At 42.7% G+C, this 21099-nt stretch overlaps 1 protein-coding gene across 3 annotated transcripts in view; it reads left to right on the top strand.

Annotated features, from left to right (window-relative positions):
- gdpd2 (glycerophosphodiester phosphodiesterase domain containing 2) overlaps nucleotides 1-21099 on the top strand; it is a 79828-nt gene that overhangs the window by 27761 nt on the left and 30968 nt on the right. For all 3 annotated transcript variants that reach the window (XM_073058139.1, XM_073058137.1, XM_073058138.1), the window contains exons 3-5: nucleotides 6611-6714; nucleotides 11061-11154; nucleotides 20647-20706. In XM_073058139.1, the coding sequence (XP_072914240.1) occupies nucleotides 6611-6714; nucleotides 11061-11154; nucleotides 20647-20706 (258 nt within the window). The remainder of the gene's footprint in view (nucleotides 1-6610; nucleotides 6715-11060; nucleotides 11155-20646; nucleotides 20707-21099) is intronic.

Here is a 21099-nt window from a genome sequence, read left to right as displayed (position 1 = left end):
AATAGTATATTAATTAAATATTTATCTCTTTTTAACCATTCTTGAGGTATATTTCTCTTCAGATCATATAAATCTTTAGCCCTCTGTTTTTCTAAGCTCCATATACCTATCCAGGTCTCTTAAAAGACCCTATTGTATCTGCCTCCACCACAGTCGCCAGCAGCCCATTCCACACACTCACCACTCTCTATGTAGAAAACTTACCCCTGACATCCCCTCTGTACCTACTTCCAAGCAACTTAAAGTTGTGCCCTCTCGTGTTAGCCATTTCAGCCCTGGGGAAAAGCCTCTGACTATCCACACGATCAATGCCTCTCCTCATTTTATACACCTCTATCAGGTCACCTCTCATCCTCCGTTGCTCCAAGGAGAAAAGGCCAAGTTTACTCAACCTATTCTTGTAAGGCTTGCTCCCCATCCTTGTAAATCTCTTCTGCACTCTTTCTATTGTTTCCACATCCTTCCTGTAGTGAAGTGACCAGAATTAAGCACAGTACTCCAAGTGGGGTATGACCAGGGTTTTATACAGCTGTAGCATTACCTCTCGGCTCTTGAACTCAATCCTATGGCTGATGAAGTCCAATGCACCGTATGACTTCTTAACCACAGTGTCAACCTGTGCAGCAGCTTTGAGTATCCTATGGACTTGGACACCAGGATCCCTCTGATCCTCCACACTGCCAAGGGTCTTACCATTAATACTATATTCTGCCATCATATTTGACCTATCAAAATGAACCACCGTACACTTATCTGGGTGAAACACCATCTGCCACCTCTCAGCCCAGTTTTGCATCCTATCGATGTCCCACTGTAGCCTCCACACTATCCACAACAACCCCAACCTTTGTGTCATCAGCAAGTTTAAAAACCCATGCCTCCACTACCTCATCCAGGTCATTTATAAAAATCGCAAAGAGTAGGGGTCCCAGAACAAATCCCTGAGGCACACCACTGATCACCGACCTCCATGAAAAATATGACCTGTCTACAACCACTCTTTGCCTTCTGTGAGCAAGCCAATTCTGGATCCACATAGCAATGTCCCCTTGGATCCCATGCCTCCTTACTTTCTTAATAAGCCTTGCATGAGGTATCTTATCAAATGCCTTGCTGAAATCCATATACACTACATCTACTACTCTATTTTCATCAATGTGTTTAGTCACATCCTCAAAAAATTCGATCAGCCTCGTAAGGTGTGACCTGCCTTTGACAAAGCCGTGCTGACTATTCCTAATCATATTATGCCTCTCCAAATGTTCATAAATGCTGCCTTTCAGGATCTTCTCCATCGACTTACCAACAACTGAGGTAAGGCTCACTAGTCTATAATTTCCTGGGCTAATTCTACTCCCTTTCTTGAATAAAGCAGCAACATCTGCAACTCTCTTATCCTCCAGAACCTCTCCCATCCTCACTGATGAAGCAAAGTTCATTGCCAGAGGCTGAGCAATCTCCTCCCTCACCTCCCACAGTAGCGTGGGGTACATCGCATACGGTCCCAGTGACTTATCCAACCTGATGCTTTCCAAAAACTCCAGCATATCCTCTTTCTTAATGTCTGTATGCTCAAGCTTTTCAGTCCACTATAAGACATCCCTACAATCGCCAAGATCCTTTTCTGTAGTGAATACTGAAGCATTCATTAAGTACTTCTGCTAATTCCTCCGGTTCCATACACAATTTTCTACTGTCACACTTGTTTGGTCCTATTCTCTCACATCCATCTTATCCTCTTGCTCTTCACGTACTTGTAGAATGCTTGAGGTGTTCCTTAATCCTGCTCACCAAGGCCTTCTCATGGTCCCTTCTGGCTTTCCTAATTTCATTCTTAAGCTCCTTCCTGCTAGCCTTATAATCTTCTAGATCTCTACCATTACCTTCTTTTTTGAACCTTTCATTAGCTTTTCTTCTCTTCTTGACTAGATTTTTAACAGCCTTGGTACACCATGATTCCTGTATCCTACCATCCTTTCCTGTCTCATTGGATTGTACCTTTGCAGAACACCACACAAATATCCCCTGAACATTTGCCATATTTCTGCTGTACATTTCCCTGAGAATATCTGTTCCCAATTTACACTTCCAAATTCCTGCTTGATAGCTTCATATTTCCCCTTACTCCAATTAAACCCTTTCCTAATTTGTCTGTTCCTGTCCCTCTCCAGTGCTATGGTAAAGGAGATAGAATTCTGATCACTATCACCAAAATGGTCTCCCACTAAGAAACGTGACAATTGACTAGGTTCACTTCCCAATACCAGATCAAGTACAGCCTCTCCTCTTATAGGTTTATCTACATATTGTGTCTGGAAACCTTCCTGAACATACCTAACAAACTCCACCCGACCTAAATCCTTCGCTGAAGAGAGATTCTAATCAATATTGGGGAAATTAAAATCTCCCACCATGACAACCCTGTTATTATTACACCTTTCCAGAATCTGTCTCCCTATCTGCTCCTCGATGTCCCTGTTACTATTGGATGGTCTATAAAAAACACCCAGTAGAGTTATTGACCCCTTCCTTTTCCTAACTTCCGCCCACAGAGACTCAGTAGATAATCCCTCCATGACTTCCTCCTTTTCTGCAGCCATGGTATTATCTCTGATCAACAGTGCCACACCCCAATCTATTTCACCTCCCTCCCTGTCCTTTCTGAAACATCTAAAGCCTGGCACTCTAAGTCACCATTCCAGTCCCTGAGCTATCCAAGTCTCTGTAATGGCCATAACATCATACCTCCAAGTACTGATCCACACTATAAGCTCATCTGCTTTGTTCATGATACTCCTTGCATTAAAATAGACACATCTCAAACCATCAGTCTGAGCGTATCCCTTCTCTGTCACCTGCCTATCCTCCCTCTCACACTGTCTACAAGCTTCCACTGTCAAGTGGCACAGGCAATAATCCTGAAATTACTACCTTTAAGGTCCTGCTTCTCAGCTTCTTTCCTAACTCCCTATAATCTGTTTTCAGGACCTCCTCTGTTTTCCTACCTTTGTTGTTGGTACCAATATTTAACACAACCTCTGGCTGTTCACCTTCCCACTTCAAGATATCGTGGACGTGATCAGAAACATCCTGGGCTCTGGCACCTGAGAGGCAAACTACCATCCGTGTTTCTTTCCTGCACCACAGAATTGCCTATCTAACCCCCTAACTATAGAGTCCCCTATCACCGCTGCCATCCTCTTCCTTTCCCTACCCTTCTGAGCCACAGGGCCAGACTCTGTGCCAGAGGTGGAGCAACTGTTGCTTCCCCCAGGTAGGTCATCCCCCCCAACAGTGCTCAAACAGGAATACCAATTGTTAAGGGGGTTAGCCACAGGGGTTCTCTCTAGTATCTGAATCTTGCCCTTCCCTCTCCTGACTGTTGCCCTCTTACCTGTCTCCCGAGGCCCCGGTGTGATTACTTGCCCATTGTTCCTCTCTATCACCTCCTCACTTTCCCTGACCAGACAAAGGTCATCAAGCTGCATCTCCAGTTCCCTAGCCCGGTCCCTAAGGATCTGCAGCTCGACGCACTTGGCACAGATGTGGCTGTCTGGGAGGCTGGGAGACTTCCGGACATCCCACATCTGACACCCAGTCCAGAACACCGGCCTCACAAACATACTTCCTGTTTCTATTCTTCGCAAGTAACTTACCTTACCTCAACCCATTGAGCCAAAGCCCTCCTACTCTGATGCCCTCTCTATAAAGCTGTCCTCCTTTTAAATTCTTCCTGCCGGTCTAACTCGCTGACGTCCGCGCGCCTGCACAGTCGTGCCTCGATCAAAATGCTGGTGTGTCACCACCTTTTCTACCTTTGATTCAGCCAATGACAATGGTGTCATCAGCAAACTTAAGTATAGCTCAGTCTTCCATTTGCTCAATAATAGGTCTTATTTACTGTTTCATTCTTCATAATGCAAAGGTTTATGTTGTGCACGACTCTTCGTATGACAGTTATGACACTGGTGCTTTTCTGTTTAGTCAGTTTGCAAACAGCACTCACTGCTGTTGCTCTGTTGTTTTTTTTTGTCTCTCATGTCTAAGTTATAATGTTATCCAAAATTGGATTCTAGTTGAGCTGTTATAGAATACAGAAACAAGAACAAACCATTTTCCTCTCATTCCTATCCTACCAATTAATTCAATTATGGCATCAGCAATTGTATTGTTGCCTAAGCCTATTATAGGATATAAACCAGATGGATGGTAGGGAAGAGCTTTGTCATCTGGAACTTGGCAAGTACAAAGTGATTGATTTTGATAAGACAAATGGTGTTGGACAGTAAATGAAAGAGCACCAAGGAACGTTGAGCAGGGCAATCTGGGATTTTGAGTCTTTAATTCACTGCAAGTGGCAATACAGGTACATAGTGTAGAGTGGTAAAGAAGGCATGTGGCAAAGTTGGAATGTTATGCTGATACTTTACAAAACACCAGATCAACAACACTTGACGTACTGTGTGCTGCCCTAGTCACCACATTTCAGAAAGGATGTGGTTGTACTGGAGAGAGCGTAGAGGAGCTTTACCAGAGTATTACCAGGATTGGAGAACTTTAGTTATAGGAAGAGATTAGATAGTCTAGGCTTGTTTTCTCTGGAGTGAAGAAGGCTGATGGGTAGATCTGATACAGATATATAAAATTATAAGAGGCACAAATAGTCATAATATTTTTCCCATGGTAGGGTTATCAAAATAAAGAGAGTATACAGTAGGTTCAGGGTGAAAGGAAGGAATTTCAAAGGGGATGTAGAGGGAAGTATTTCTTTCACACAGAGAGTGACTGATATGTAGAGCTTGTGGCCAGAGGAGTTGCAGGAAGCAGATATAGTCACCATAGTTAGACTGGCGCGTGAACAGACAAGGCATGGGAAGATACCGACATAATGCAGGCAAATTGGAATAGCGCAAATGGGCATCAAAGTTGCCCCGGTCACGGTGGGCTGAAGGAACTGTTTCTCTGCTGTACGGCTCTATGAATAGAATGACCTGCACTCCTGTTGCCTGGAGAGCATACTGCTGCAGAGCTCTGTCTTGAACGTACTCAAGAAATTCAACATTGGCCTTCCGATAAAACAATTTTTTCTACAAGTTTCTCTACTTTCTGAATTAATACATTCATAGGAATGTATTTTGCATAACAAATTGACCAAATTTTCAACTGACTGAGAAGTGGCTCTTATTTGGAAAAGGTGTTAGCCACAGTCTGATCAGTGCATCTTCCAGTAAGTGAAGATGAGAGGTCCTAGCTCTAGAATTGCTACAAGGAGCCTTACAGTGGAGAATAATCACACAAGGCATGGGCATCCACTAAGCAGAAAATAGGAATTTGTGCAGCAAAATCGACGTTTACTCGGAAAATTCAGATATCAGATCACCATGTAAATGCTACACAGAGTCATGGAAGAACTAATAGAATTTAACCTCTAATTAAAAATGTTGTGATCTCTAGAATTAAGAATATGGCCCACAGACAAAGAAAGCTACTGCCAAATAAAATAGGAGAATGTAAAAGAAAATATCTACTATTGTGCTGCAGAGAGTTGTAACACGCTGGGAGTCAATGTATTGTTTGTTATTTATCACTTTGTTTTTCAAATGTGTTGCATTTTTCCGCATACTACCATTGAGGTTGGAATCCTTCTCACAGGTAAACCAGATTTTCCCCCAAGATTCCTTTAAGACTGCTTTAGGAAATGTTGCATAGGAATGATCAGACAGACATTGCTCTGTTTTAAGACATGTAAAAAACTCTACAGTTATCCATTAACAGCTTTATCTGGTTTATGTGTTCCTCTTAAAAGATATTTGTATGACAATGGATTTGGGCCTGAGTTTTTCTCTAGTATTTTGATACATGGGTTTTCATTAGCAATTTTGTAAATACTGAAAAATAGCTCCATTCATAGAACATAGAACATGGAAATCTACAGCATATTACAGGCCCTTTGGCCCACAATGTTGTGCCGGCCATATAACCTACTCTAGAAACTGCCTAGAATTTCCCTACCACATAATCCTCTATTTTTCTGAACTCCATGTACCTATCCAAGTCTCTTAAAAGACCCTATTGTATCCGCCTCTACCATCATCACCAGCAGCGCATTCTACACACCCACCACTCTCTGTGTGAAAAACTTACCTCTGATATCCCCATTGTACCCACTTAAAAACTATGCTCCCTCAATTAGCCGTTTCAGCACTGAGAAAAAGCCTCTGCCTATCCAAACTATCAATGGCTGTCATCATCTTATACACCTATTCACAAGTTACACTGACTTCTTCTCAATGGTTGGATCCAGTCTTGACCCACTTAAGAGGTGCAGATATGATTTGAATTAATATAGGTTTGTTTCAGCAGCTGTGGGAAATTAGTTGAGAATAATGAGGAAATTAATGGGGAAAACATGATGACTGAAGCATTGCAGGAAAATCAACAGTTCTGTAACAAAATGTCTTGCTCCTCTAAGCCATATTTTCTCAGCAATATTTTCAATGTAATGCATGTCTTCATGTGCAATTGAACATCTAGACTCTTCTCTCAAGCCTTTCTACATGTAAGGAAATATTTCTCCTTTTTTCTAACCATCTTTATTTTGTCTTTGCAGATAGAATCTACCTGGAATATTGTCCTGTCTTGCTGCTTTGTCATCAGTATTTTCTGGTTTTACTGCTGGTGGGCGTTGCTTAATGACTACAGCAATTTAAATGAGTAAGTGTGAAATATTTCCAGCATCCCTTGGGGAAATAAAGTCTATCAGTGCCTGGCTGAGACATGCCTGGTGATTTTAACTCAGACTCTTTTCTTTTGTTCAACATCAAATTCCATCCTACTGAGCCTTCATTCCTAACAATGCAGAATTCTTAAACACCGTCATCTGAGTAGTTATGGCGACCACTGGAGGTCGAACAAAATCTCTATCTCTGTGTTTCAGCTTACCATCGTGTGGGCATCTCATTAAAATGTTTGTAACGCGACACATCTCAGATCATAATTAGTAGAGCTAAAAACCAATAGAAGCATTGAATTATAATGGTACTGAAGAAAGATGTTTTGACCATAAGACGCATGAGCAGAATTATGCCATTCAGCCACTTGTGTCAGCTCCATTAAAGCCTATTTAATCTATGTCAGCTGTTAAAGAAATCCTGTCAATATCATTTCCCTGTAGCCATGCTCTTTGCTATCAAGCCTTTCCAATTTCACTTTGAAAGCCCGGAAGACCCTGTTTTTCCCATTCGTATGTAGAAATTGATCCCAATCCCGCTATGCATAGAAATTGTGTGCCTCATATATTCCAGGATCCCCTGCCTATAGATCTGTATTCCTTGTTATCTTAAAGGAGCAAATGCATAAGGGCATCATCTTCTATTTCCCAAAGCAGACCATCCTCAAAAGATCCCATGATATTAAATTCAAATGTCTGACATATAGACACACGTTCGATCTGAGGAACTGAAGGACTGGTTTCCCTTCTCTCTCTTCTTTTGGTAATTGGTCCTTCTTATTATGCTTATGTGCTTCTGACACCAGTCATTACAACACGTGGAGAGACGGTTATCATATCAAGTGATTTTTATATATTTCTGACTTGTAGACAAAGTTGATTTATGGAAGTGTGTAAAAAATGGAACCCTTTCATTAGCTGAGAACAGGCTATGTCCAGTAATATGCAGAACACGCCATTCTGTCTTGAAAATTCTTCTATTTTAGTACAAATATATACTAAGGGTTATTCTTCAATTTGAACGTCACCACCTTTAAATGTGCTGCCTTCCACTCTCTCCCAGTCAAACCTACAAACAACAGGGGTGCTGTTATAGTCTGTTAGGCTAACCTCTCCCTTGTTGAAACAAGGGAGCAACTCTCAGACATCTTCTCTCACTTACCTTTTGAACGGGACACCAACAAAGAGCATCAGGCCATTGGCTCCACCCTCGTCAATGCTAGCAATCTCCCATCCACTGCCACCAAGCTCATTGTTCCCTTACCCCACATTGCTCGTTTCTACTTCCTACCAAAATCCACAAACCTGACTGTTATGGTATGCCCATTGTTTGTGCCTACTACTGCAATACTGACCTCATTTTCATATAACTCAACTCCATTTTTACCTGTTGGTTCAGTCCCTTTCCACATACTGTATATCTGTAGCATTTCAAATGCTCTTGGTCACTTCTCTCACTAAGTTTCCTGGCCCTGATTGCCTCACTTTTACTATGGGCATCTATGCCCATTTAGGAAGATCTTAAAGTTCTCCACTTCTTTTGGGGCAACGCATCTAACCAGTTCCTCTCCACACTACCCTCCTCCATTTGGCAGAACTGGTTCTCATCCTCAAAAATTTATTTTGCTCCTTCCACTTTCTCCAAACCCAAGCAGTTGTCAGGAGCAGCTCCATAGGCTTCAGCCATGCCTGCCTTTCAATCAGTTATGTGAAATAGACCCTGTTCCAAGCCTACATGGTAACTCTCCCCAGTTCTTACTGTGCTACAATGATGGCTGCATTGGTGCTGTTCCTGCACCCATGCTGAGCTCGTCAGTTTCATCAACTTTGCTTCCTACTTCCACCCTGCCTTTAAATTTACTTGGTTCATTTCATACTCCTCTCTCCCCTTTCTCAATCTCTCTGCTTCCATCTCTGGAGACATCTATCTACTACTCTCAGACTACCTACCTATTCTCACAACTATCTTGACTATAGCTCTTCCCACCCTGCCACTTGTAAAAATACTATTCCCTTTTCTCAGTTCCTCCACTGTCCTCAGGGTGAGGCTTCCATTTTAGAACATTTGAGATCTCCTCCTTTGACAAAGAACAGGGCTTGCTTCTACCTTCTACCATTGGTTCTGCCCTCTACAGCACCTCCTCCATTTCCCACACATCTACCCTCATCCTATCCTCTCACCCATATAACAAAGACCATGTTCACATTGTCCTTATCTACACCACATGAGCTTCAATATCCAGCAAATTATTCTTTGTAGCTTCAGTATCTACAACAGGATCCTAACACTAAGCACACCATTCCCTCCTCCCCACTATTGACTTTCTATAGATATCACTCTCTACACAACTCCCTTGTTCACTTATCCCTCCCCACTGATCTCCCTCCAGGCACTCATCCGTGCAAATGTGAAATGTGCTACATCTGCCCCTACACCTCCTCCTGACTCCAAACTGTCCTTCCAGGTGAGGTTTCATTTCACCTCTGAGTCTGTTGGGGTCATATGTTGGGTCCCAATGTGCCCTACTCATCATCTGTGAGTCCGGATGTAGATTGGGAGACCACTTCATCGAGCAGCTTTGCTTTGCCAGCCACAAACGGCAGAATTACCCGGTGACCATCCATTTCAATCGACTTCCCATTCCCATTCTGACATGTTAGAAACATAGAAAACCTACAGCACAATATAGGCCCTTCCGCCCACAAAGTTGTGCCGAACATATCCCTACCTTAGAAATTACTAGGCTTGCCCATAGCCCTCTATTTTTCTAAGCTCCATGTACCTATCCAAAAGTCTCTTAAAAGACCCTATCGTATCCGCCTCCACCACCGTTGCCGGCAGCCCATTCCACACACTCACCACTCTCTGAGTAAAAAAACTTACCCCTGACATCTCCTCGGTACCTACTCCCCAGCACCTTAAACCTGTGTCCTCTTGTGGCAACTATTTCAGCTCTGTTGGTCCAGGGCCTCCTCTACTGCCACGATGCAGCCACACTAAAGTTTTTATTTAGTTAGAGATACAGTGCAGACCCTTCTGGCCCTTCAAGTTGCACCACCCAGCAACCCCCAGTTTATCTGCAGGCTATTCATGGGACAATTTATAATGACCAGTTAACTTGCTAACTGGTACACCTTTGAACTGTGGGATGAAACCGGAGCACCCAGAGAAAACCCATGCATTCCATGGGCAGGATGTACAGGTTGGAAAAGCAACAACTCATATTCCATCCGGTTAGCTTCCAGCCGAAAGGCATGACCATCGATTTCTCTAACTTCCAGGAATTTCTCCTCCTTCCCCCTTCTCACTTTATTTTGCTGATTATTTTAATTTATCTTTATTTGTAATTATCATCTGCAATTTCAGAATTTTATTTTTAGTTTTTTTAAATAATGACTTTTTGAAACTTATGTTTTAATCTTTTATATAATTATTTACATCAATATTGATTGATTTAAAAATGATTACCAGAATTAATTTAAAATTGTTCAAAAGTTTGTAACTGCAGTAAATCATCAAATAATTAATAAGCCATCATGCTATCTACTGTACACCCCACCCTTACTTGTGGTTTGGCTGCAGTATCCTGAAGTCAAGGATGATTAGTGTAGCAGACCTGCAGAAGTTATGTGCAGCTGTGAGAAAAGCATGTGTAAGGTGAGGAGGAGTAGTACAGGAGAGGATGGCTAGCAAGGCAGATCAAACACAATCTGAGCAATTAACATATTTTCAACTAGTCTCTGAGCACTACAATTGCAGCACATTTTCAGTAAAAGTAACTGTTACTCAGTGAGATAACGTTTTGAACTTTCCCTATGCAGGTACCCTCAGTTTATGAATCACTGACTTATATATATGTTTGGTTCTGGCATTTCTTTTAAACAGATCTCCCTCATGTTACTGAACACTTTATTTAAACTGTTCCCTTAAGGTCGCCCTGATCTAACGATAAGAAATTCAACTTCAGTTGCATCATGAATGTAACTTTTTTTATCTTCTTTGTGTGTGGAATTTCGTAGCAGGTAACGGCACAAAACGCTGTCCACAAACTGTCCTCATCCAGCCCACTGAAGCTAGAAAGTTTAGCAACAACAGTGGGCAGTTTTCTGAATTTGTGATTAACCAAATGCAAATTTGTCCAATTAATTTAGAAACCCTGCAACTGTCAGAGGCAGTCTTCTACAAACAGTAATGTAACAGAACCTCTCCATTGCTTTTGGTCCTTATGCTAAATAAATTGTGGTCACTTTTGCCAGTTGGTAGGTATAATATATATATCATGTATGAAATATGGCCATTCAAGAAATAATGTTTGCTATTACATTATAGGTATTTATTTGGAAAAATACATCGATGGTTAGATTGGTCAGTAATTCTTCTGGTATTGGCAGCAACCATCTTTAGTTATTTCTGTCTGCTCGTGGTAAGTTTACTGGTGAATTACAGTTTTGCTTTTGTAAGCTATTGGCACATGAAATTAATTTAATAGACATTCTGGTGCTATAAGCTAGATAGGGGTGTTAAAGCTTGTTCAAATTTGTCCCAAATCGATACACAAATATTGGGTGTTTGTTCTGATCCAAAAAGACATTAGGCAATGTCATTACAAGTGGGGTGAATGAACACAACAAAATTCTTAGTTTTGCACAGATTTGTCAGAGTCATTTAGAGAGCTGAAGTAAAATTGGTGCTGGAAATAAAACAGTTGAACTTTTCAGAATAGGGGCTGACTTATGGGTTGAGGAAAGGAAGCTTTTATTGGAGCATTCTTGGAGATTCTTCAATCTCATTTAATCCATACTTTATTTCACCTGCAAACATTGAATAGAGCAGCACTTGTCTTGGCACGTTTTTGGCATGTGGTTATCCCAGTAGTCCAGTTTAGCCACATACCTAACTAGTGTTGCACTTCAACACTAGTACTGTTTCAAGTTCATGTTCAAGGCCATCTTCATTTCCATTCAACCATAGTTGTTAGTTTCAGCACTACCAATGGTTGGCCTGGCAGAAGAAGACATGTTTTGCAGCTAGTATGGCCTCAATGCCCGCTTCCAAACATTTGGGAGATGGTGAACCATGGTTCTGGTGGATAGAACCTCCACTGTTGACACCTCTGCGGGGAACAATGGGGTTTGTAACCATGAAGCGTTTCAAAGGGAGACATACCTGTGGCAGAGAAGGTGTGTACATTGGGGGACCGCCCATTCCAGAACAGATATTTCCTGCATGTGGAAAGATTAGAGGCTGCAAAGTATTGCAGAAATTCTCCACTTGCTGATTGGCTCTTCCTGACTGCCCATTGCTCTGCGTATAATAGCCAGAGGAAAAACTCACTCAGGTGTGGATGCAGACAAACGGCTCACCAGAAGTAAATTGTGGGCCCTGGTCCAGCACAATATCCTGGGGAAGCCATGGATGTAAACTACAATACACGTTGGACAACCAGGTCCAAAGTCTCATCTGCTGATGGAAGTTGAGGAGGGCAAAGAAGTGGGCCGCCTTGGAGAACTGGTCCACTGTTGTCACGTTCACTGTGGCCCCATCAGAGGGTAACAAATTTGTGATGAAATCCATGACAATGTGGGACCATGGGTCTTGAGGGACCAGTAAGGGCTGCAGGGGCCCAGTGGGCTGCTGGTTGGAGGTATTTGACTGGGCATATTGAAGGTAGACAGCGACAAACATATACATTTGCAATTGGGGTGGACCACAAGAACCAGCGTCACAGAAAATCCGTCATGTGCCTGGATGGCTGGAGAGGACTATGGCGTGAGCCCATTGGAGTGCCACAGAGTGCACAGCAATCGGCATGTACATCTGATAATCAGGGGTGTCAGCCAGAGCAGGTTCATGCTGTAGGAAGTGGTGAAGCTGGTTCTCAAGATCCCAAACAATCAGGGCAAGGATCTAGAAGCACATAATGATGTACTGAGGATTGATCTCCATTTCAGCTGGGTCAAACTGTCATGACAGGGCGACTGCCTTTGTGTTCCTGGAGCTGGGTCAATAGGAGTTAGTGACGTTCAATTGCTCAAAGAAGAAGGTCCAGCAAGCCTTACGTCAGTTGGGTCTGATGTATGGCTATGAGGTTCTGGTGGTCAGTCCAGATCAGGAAAGGCTCAGTGTCTCCCATCAGTCAATGTCTCCATGTCTCCAAAGCCCATTTAATGGCAAGTAGATCCCTGTCTCCTGCTCCATAATGGCGCTGTGTAGAGTTGAAAGTGTACGAGAAGAAGGCAAAAGAGTATGTTTTCCCATCTGGCCCTCACTGGGAGAAGGTGGCCCTGGCTCCCAAGTCAGATGTATCCACCTCAAGCACCGAAGGGCTGGAGGCAGAGAGTCGGAGCAGTGGTGAATTGTCTCTTGATCTCCTCAAAAGCCTGATCCATGGCAGCAAAGCAGCTTATCTGTGAGTTAGCTGAGTTAGTGAGGGAAGTGAGAAGAGCGGCAATTTGATTGTATCTTCAGATGAAGTGGCGGTAGAATTTGGAGAAGTCCAATAAGTGCTGTAGCTGTTTGAAGGAGCGCAGTCAGGGCCATTCAATGATGTTACACACTTCCTCTGAGTCCACGGTTATGCCTTGGAGTGAATGCATGTAACCCAGGAAGGATATGATTGGAGTGTGTGACTGGTAATTCTCTAACTTGCAGTACAGTTGTTTTTTGACATTGGCTGATGGACTGAACAAATGTGACAGATGTGGTCTTGGGGGTCCTTGGAGAAATGAGGATGTCATCAAGGTAGATGAACATATATCTGTGTAGCATGTCTCAGAGGATTTTGTTAATAGAACATAGAACATAGAGCAGTACAGCATATTACAGGCCCTTGGGTCCACAATGTTGTGCCACTCCTCAAACCATGCCTCCCATATAACCCCCCACCTTAAATTCCTCCATATACCTGTCTAGTAGTCTCTTAAACTTCACTAGTGTATCTGCCTCCACCACTGACTCAGGCAGTGCATTCCACACACCTACCACTCTCTGAGTGAAAAACCTTCCTCTAAAATCCCCCTTGAACTTCCCTCCCCTTACCTTAAAGCCATGTCCTCTTGTACTGCGCTGTGGTGCCCTGGGGAAGAGGCACTGGCTGTCCACTCTGTCTATTCCTCTTAATATCTTGCACACCTCTATCATGTCTCCTCTCATCCTCCTTCTCTCCAAAGAGTAAAGCCCTAGCTCCCTTAAAGGCTTAGAAAGCAGCTGGTCTATTCGAAAGTCTGAAGGGTATTACCAAGTATTTGTAGTGGCTAGTGGGTGTTATAAATGAGGGTTTCCTTCATCTCTGCGGATTTATGGAGTGAAGTCAACTGAGGATGCAGGCAGGTGGGTCCCCAACTCAGTAGTGAACCAGATGACCAGGTGAAGTGAGGGTCATGAGTTGCGAGCTAGGGGTAACTCAAGAAGGGTGGAGTGTTGGGTGAGTTGATTAGGAGGAATTGGATGGACTCGCGGTGCTCTCCATTGTTCATGTTCACTGGCTGTATGTGTGCTTTGACCATCTCAGACCCCAAGGGACATCTGTCAATGGCCGTGATGCAAATGCAGAAAGTGCAAGAGATAGGTTCAGTAGGAAGTGGAGGCTGCACACGGAGTGTGGTTCAGAAAGTTGCCTGCCCAGTCAAGATTCACCAGAGCCTACTGTGCACACAGAGCTATTGGGTTGTGGAGAAGGACAGAGAGCGTGAGTTGGGCTATGGTTCTGGAACAAAGATGGAGCCATTTCCCAGGCACAGTGGGTATTTGATACGTTGGTGATCGACTGCTCTGTAGTAGGCACACAGACTGTTTCTGCACTGATAGTCACTCTCTTTGGGCATTAAAGGAGCTCGCCCTAGCTGCCTGGGTTCTGGAGGCTTTGCTGAGAAGGATCCCTCAGCCTCAAATGTTTCTGGGAATGGAACTGGAGGGTCCAGTTGACAATCCGAAGGACTGTTCCAAAAGACACTGGTCAATTCAGAAGGCCAGAGTGATGAAGATCTTGAAGTGTCAGGGCACCTTCGAGTAGGCAGCTTGACTTTCAAATGCTCCAAGGGGCTGTGATGGTAATGGACCAGCAGCACTTCCACACTCCAGTCAAACTCTACTTCAAGGGTTGTGAATTCCTCAGTGTAATCCAGCAAGAAGTATGACTCATACGAAGTTTCTAATCCTTTGCCTCCCTTACACTTTCCAGATGGCCAAAAACCTGGTACATTTCAGCGGTGAAATCCTCATATCTATTGCAATGGGGGTCTTATTGTCCCAGTTAGTGGAGGCCCAGGTCACAGCTAGCCCGGTCAAGAGAGAGATGATGAAGGGACTCTTGGCTCAGTCCATAGAATTCAAAGATGATTGGAGCTCAAAGTGCAAGATGCATTGGGTCAGGAAGCTGTGGCACTGGGTTGGGGATCCGATAAAATTTTTAGGCACCGAATCTGGGACTCTGAGGGAGGAGGTTGACTAGCACGGGGTTGCCGTATTGAGACAGAAAGTTAATTGCGTGTGACAAGCAAGTGGTCAATGGTTTCCTGCTACCTCTGGATTGTGTGCTAATGTCGATGGATGAGTTCCTTTAGGCAAGGCTGTGCTGGATCAACCACAGGTCCACTCATCCCCTCAGGAAATGGAGAGGAGTCTTGACCCAAAAGCAGAGAATCACAGACAATTCAGCAGTGAGCAATAACTTAAATCATAAACTACAAAATAGTAAGCCATGAACAGGTACTAATCACCGCAGACAACAAACTGAAAGGTGGACGCAACTCATCAAGGCTGGCTGGTATGGTAAGTGAACAAGGGCTGAGACTGAGAGCTGTGTTTAAATAAGCTGCAGGTGATGCGATGGAAACAAATGGCAGGTGATTCCTGTTAACTGGGTGGAGACTGGGAGGTGCTTGCCTGCGCAGGTCTGACAAAGAATCCTAACAGCCTGGGGGGGCGGGGGGAGTTGTTACCCAGCCTAACAGTTCTGGTTCTTATGCTGTGGTACCCTCTACCTGATAGAAAGAGGTCAAAGAGATTGTTGGAAGGATGGGAGGCATTGCTTATGCATCACCTCTGATATTTAGATAGATAGATAGATAGATACTTTATTCATCCCCATGGGGAAATTCAACATTTTTTCCAATGTCCCATACACTTATTGTAGCAAAACTAATTACATACAATACTTAACTCAGTATAAATATGATATGCATCTAAAATCACCCTCTCAAAAAGCATTAATAAATAACCATATAACCATATAACAATCACAGCACGGAAACAGGCCATTCCGGCCCTCCTAGTCCGTGCCGAACTCTTAATCTCACCTAGTCCCACCTACCCGCACTCAGCCCATAACCCTCCACTCCTTTCCTATCCATATACCTATCCAATTTTACCTTAAATGACACAACTGATCTGGCCTCTACTACTTCTACAGGAAGCTCATTCCACACAGCTATCACTCTCTGAGTAAAGAAATACCCCCTCGTGTTTCCCTTAAACTTTTGCCCCCTAACTCTCAAATCATGTCCTCTCGTTTGAATCTCCCCTACTCTCAATGGAAACAGCCTATTCACGTCAACTCTATCTATCCCTCTCAACATTTTAAATACCTCGATCAAATCCCCCCTCAACCTTCTACGCTCCAATGAATAGAGACCTAACTTGTTCAACCTTTCTCTGTAACTTAAGTGCTGAAACCCTGGTAACATCCTAGTAAATCGTCTCTGCACTCTCTCTAATTTATTGATATCTTTCCTATAATTCGGTGACCAGAACTGTACACAATATTCCAAATTTGGCCTTACCAATGCCTTGTACAATTTTAACATTACATCCCAACTTCTGTACTCAATGCTCTGATTTATAAAGGCCAGCGTTCCAAAAGCCTTCTTCACCACCCTATCTACATGAGACTCCACCTTCAGGGAACTATGCACTGTTATTCCTAGATCTCTCTGTTCCACTGCATTCCTCAATGCCCTACCATTTACCCTGTATGTTCTATTTGGATTATTCCTGCCAAAATGTAGAACCTCACACTTCTCAGCATTAAACTCCATCTGCCAACGTTCAGCCCATTCTTCTAACCGGCATAAATCTCCCTGCAAGCTTTGAAAACCCACCTCATTATCCACAACACCTCCTACCTTAGTATCATCAGCATACTTACTAATCCAATTTACCACCCCATCATCCAGATCATTTATGTATATTACAAACAACATTGGGCCCAAAACAGATCCCTGAGGCACCCCGCTAGTCACCGGCCTCCATCCCGATAAACAATTATCCACCACTACTCTCTGGCATCTCCCATCTAGCCACTGTTGAATCCATTTTATTACTCCAGCACTAATACCTAACGACTGAACCTTCTTAACTAACCTTCCATGTGGAACTTTGTCAAAGGCCTTGCTGAAGTCCATATAGACTACATCCACTGCCTTACCCTCGTCAACATTCCTCGTAACTACTTCAAAAAATTCAATAAGGTTTGTCAAACATGACCTTCCACGCACAAATCCATGCTGGCTACTCCTAATCAGATCCTGTCTATCCAGATAATTATAAATACTATCTCTAAGAATACTTTCCATTAATTTACCCACCACTGATGTCAAACTGACAGGTCTATAATTGCCAGGCTTACTTCTAGAACCCTTTTAAAAAGTTCTTAAATAGTTTACTAAAATACATTGAATGGTAACTTAAGCTCAGTCCTAACCCCGGCACTTTAACATATCTTACCCCTGGCAGTTGAATTGTAAAGCCGAATGGCATTGGGGAGTAATGATCTCTTCATCCTGTCTGAGGAGCATTGCATCGATAGTAACCTGCAGCTGAAGCTGCTTCCCTGTCTCTGGATGGTGCTATGCAGAGGATGTTCAGGGTTTTCCATGATTGACCGTAGCCTACTCAGCGCCCTTCGCTCTGCTACCGATGTCATACTCTCCAGTTCTGTGCCCACGACAGAGCCCGCCTTCCTTACCAGCTTATTAAGACGTGAGGCGTCCCTCTTCTTAATGCTGCCTCCCCAACATGCCACCACAAAGAAGAGGGCGCTCTCCACAACTGACCTATAGAACATCTTCAGCATCCCACTACAAACATTGAATGACGCCAACCTTCTAAGGAAGTACAGTCGATTCTGTGCCTTCCTGCACAAGGCATCTGTGTTGGCATCTGTCTAGACAAGAAGTGATGGCGTGGGACTTATTCCTTTCCTTGCACGTAATATTCTTCAACATGATGGCCAAAACATCTAAACAAAAAAGATAATTACCTATGCATATAAATATTCACAATAAAGGGACAAACTGTTTGAGATTCACAAAAGAAATGTAAGAAGGTATGAATCAAACTTTGTACAATATCAGTACTGATGTGGAAAGCACTAGCTAGATCTACTTGTACCTAGGACTGGAGAAGGCCATTCAGTCCCTCTACCTGTTCCACTATTAAATAGGATCATGGCTAATCAAATGTTATTTAAGTAACACACACAAAATGCTGGAGGAACTCAACAAGCCAGGCAGCATCTATGGAAAAAAGTACAGTCATGTTTCAGGCTGAAATATTGGAAAAAGGCCACACTTAAGTTGGAGAAACAACACCTTACATTCTGTCTGGGTAGCCTCCAAAATGATGGCATGAACATCGATTTCTCAAACTTCCAGTAATGCCTCCACCCTTCCCCCTCCCTCTTCACCATTTCCCATCCCCTTGTCCCTCTGTCACATAATCTCCTTGCCCAACAATCACCTCCCTCTGGTGCTCCTCTCCCACCCCCATCTCTTCTTCCATGGCCTTCTGTCTCTTTCACCAATCAACTTCCCAGCTCTTTGCTTCATCCCTCCCCCTCCAAGTTTCACCTATCACCTGGAGTTTCTCTCTCCCCTCCCCCCACCTTTCAAATCTACTCCTCAGCTTTTTTACTCCTGTCCTTGCCTGAAACATCAACTGTACTTTTTTCCATAGATGCTGCCCGGCCTGCTGAGTTCCTCCAACATTTTGTATCTGTTGCTCAGATTTCCAGCATCTGCAGATCTCCTCTTGTTTGTTGTTTAAGTACACTTTCCTGCTCTCTCCTCATGGCATTTGATTCTCTTATCAGTAAGAAATCTACCTTCCATTTATGAAGAGTTCATACAATTTAACAACACACATTAAACACCCATTAGAGAGGGAAAACTCTGATTTCAAACCTCCGCTGCCTTGCGGCCATACCCACTTATGGGAAAGGCTTCCAGAGTAAATCCTGAGGACAAATCTGGACCTGGAGTCCCTAAGGCAGTCTGACGTGGTCTTCAACCTCGCTCTGGCAACTCCTGTGACGTCACTGGTGCCAAGTTGTATCAGCCCTTGCCCTTCCCTTGGACAACATCGGTGGCGTGGAGAGGGGAGACTTGCTGCTTGGGCAACTGCCGGTCTTCCATACAACCTTGCCCAGGCCTGCACCCTGGAGAGGCTGAAGCAAGACTTTCCAGGCACAGACCCACAGCCTCGCGAGAGTAACGGATGCCATCCATTAAACACACTTATAACATATGTACAAGAAACTGGCCCTATAGCTCAATATGCCAGAGTTCTAAAGATTTACATCCCACTCATAGAAGAGTTTTTCCTTATCTCACTTTTAAAAAGACAACCCCATTAATATGAGGCAATGTCCTCTGATTGAGGACTCTGCTGGGAAACATGCTGTAAGCATTTATCCTGTCTATAAAACTGATGTTCTTATATTCTTCAGAAAGATTGTCTCTCATTCTTCTGAACTCCAATGACTAGGGTAGAAACCTATTTAATCTCTCTTTTTACAGGAGAATTCTTCCATATCTGGACTCATTCTTGTGAACCTTTTATGAAGTACCTCCAATGGAATAATAACTTACCTTAAGGTTCCAGTTATAATCTCCTTGACATTGACTTTCATCTCTAGTTGTGCTATTGATTCATTTACCTTATGACAAATGGTTCATGCATTAATATAAATGTGTTTAAGTTTGAAATTTTTAATCTCTTTGCTTTTTCTTTTGTATTGTAGACTTATTTGCCTTTTGCGCTTGATTTCTTGCCTTCTTCATTTACATTCTATTGTCCTTTCTTTCCTATCCTCAGTTCTTTCTCTGAATAACCTTGCTTAGATCCCTGTCTGTCAGCATACAAATTTAAACCTTCTCCCAGATGAAATCCATTCTGATAACTACAGCTCCTTCGTTCGTGTTACTCATTGAACTTACAAAATACCGATAATAAACGTGTCGCACTTTAAGAGTTAAAACTTGTCAGGGTTTTATTGTACCATAATCGATGTAGATGGAAGTAAATAAACTGTCCCACCAAGCCTGTACTCAAACATATTCATTGCCTCAGATATGATGTACGCACTTGTAAACCATCCGACCCACTCGATTGGATTCTAGGCTATAATTCATTCCAGTACATCCATTATTCTATAAAGAAGTGATTCAAATTCAGAATTTAATTCCAGCCTGTGAAATTCCATTTATGAAGAGTTCATACAATTTAACAGGACATATTAAACATCACTTATAATATATGGACAACAAAAATACCGGTAGGACATGGAGCATGTTATCAATTCTGAATATGTTTTTAACTGGATAGCAATGGGATGTATAAGGTGGGAAATAACTGGCAGCGTAATATTGAAGATATACGTTAATAACTACTAAAGGGCTCCCTAGTATAAAAGTAGAATTTCAACTTTCTGAATTGTAGAAAGAAGGGATAAAAAGATTGCAGAATTTTAATCAATAATTTTACTAACTTTGAAGCCAATTGTAAAAATTATGCATCCGTGACTGCCATAATCCTTCATTGATGATTTTAACTGGGGACTTGTTAACTGTAGCATTGACATTGGTTCAACATGATACAAGCTGAGTTCTAAGTAATTATTTCTGTACTATTGTTTCAGATACTTGCACTGTGTCACCGTGCTTTTGGTATACCACTTTATTTACACTGGATGAACAAGGTAATGGAAAACAACTCTCTGCATTTTAGTTAAAAAGTCACCATTTTTGACCTGGTATCAACTGAAAAAGAATTAAAACTATTGCTGATTTTCCCTACTTTACCACTTCTATTTCATCTAGAGACTGAAATCTTTAATTTCTTACTGTGGTTTTACAAAATTGTGGAGTTATTACCCATGCCCTGTAACACTTAATGCACCTGACTGGTTAAGAAAAATGGTTGATGAATGTAGAGAAGCAGGGAGCAGAAATGATAGAGCAACTGAAAAAAAAGATTGAGAGTAGAAATGAGTGAGAATCAGCATAAGATGAAGAGAAGAAAAAGGAAAATGTGAACAAGAATGTAGTAGAGAAGACATAAAATGATAGAAAGGTGATGGGGAAAGAATGAA

Source organism: Hemitrygon akajei, chromosome 10 (assembly GCF_048418815.1).
Source record: "Hemitrygon akajei chromosome 10, sHemAka1.3, whole genome shotgun sequence".
NCBI classification, from domain to species: domain Eukaryota; kingdom Metazoa; phylum Chordata; class Chondrichthyes; order Myliobatiformes; family Dasyatidae; genus Hemitrygon; species Hemitrygon akajei.
The sequence above is the reverse complement of the archived record's forward strand: the minus strand, read 5'-3'. Positions and strand labels throughout refer to the sequence as shown.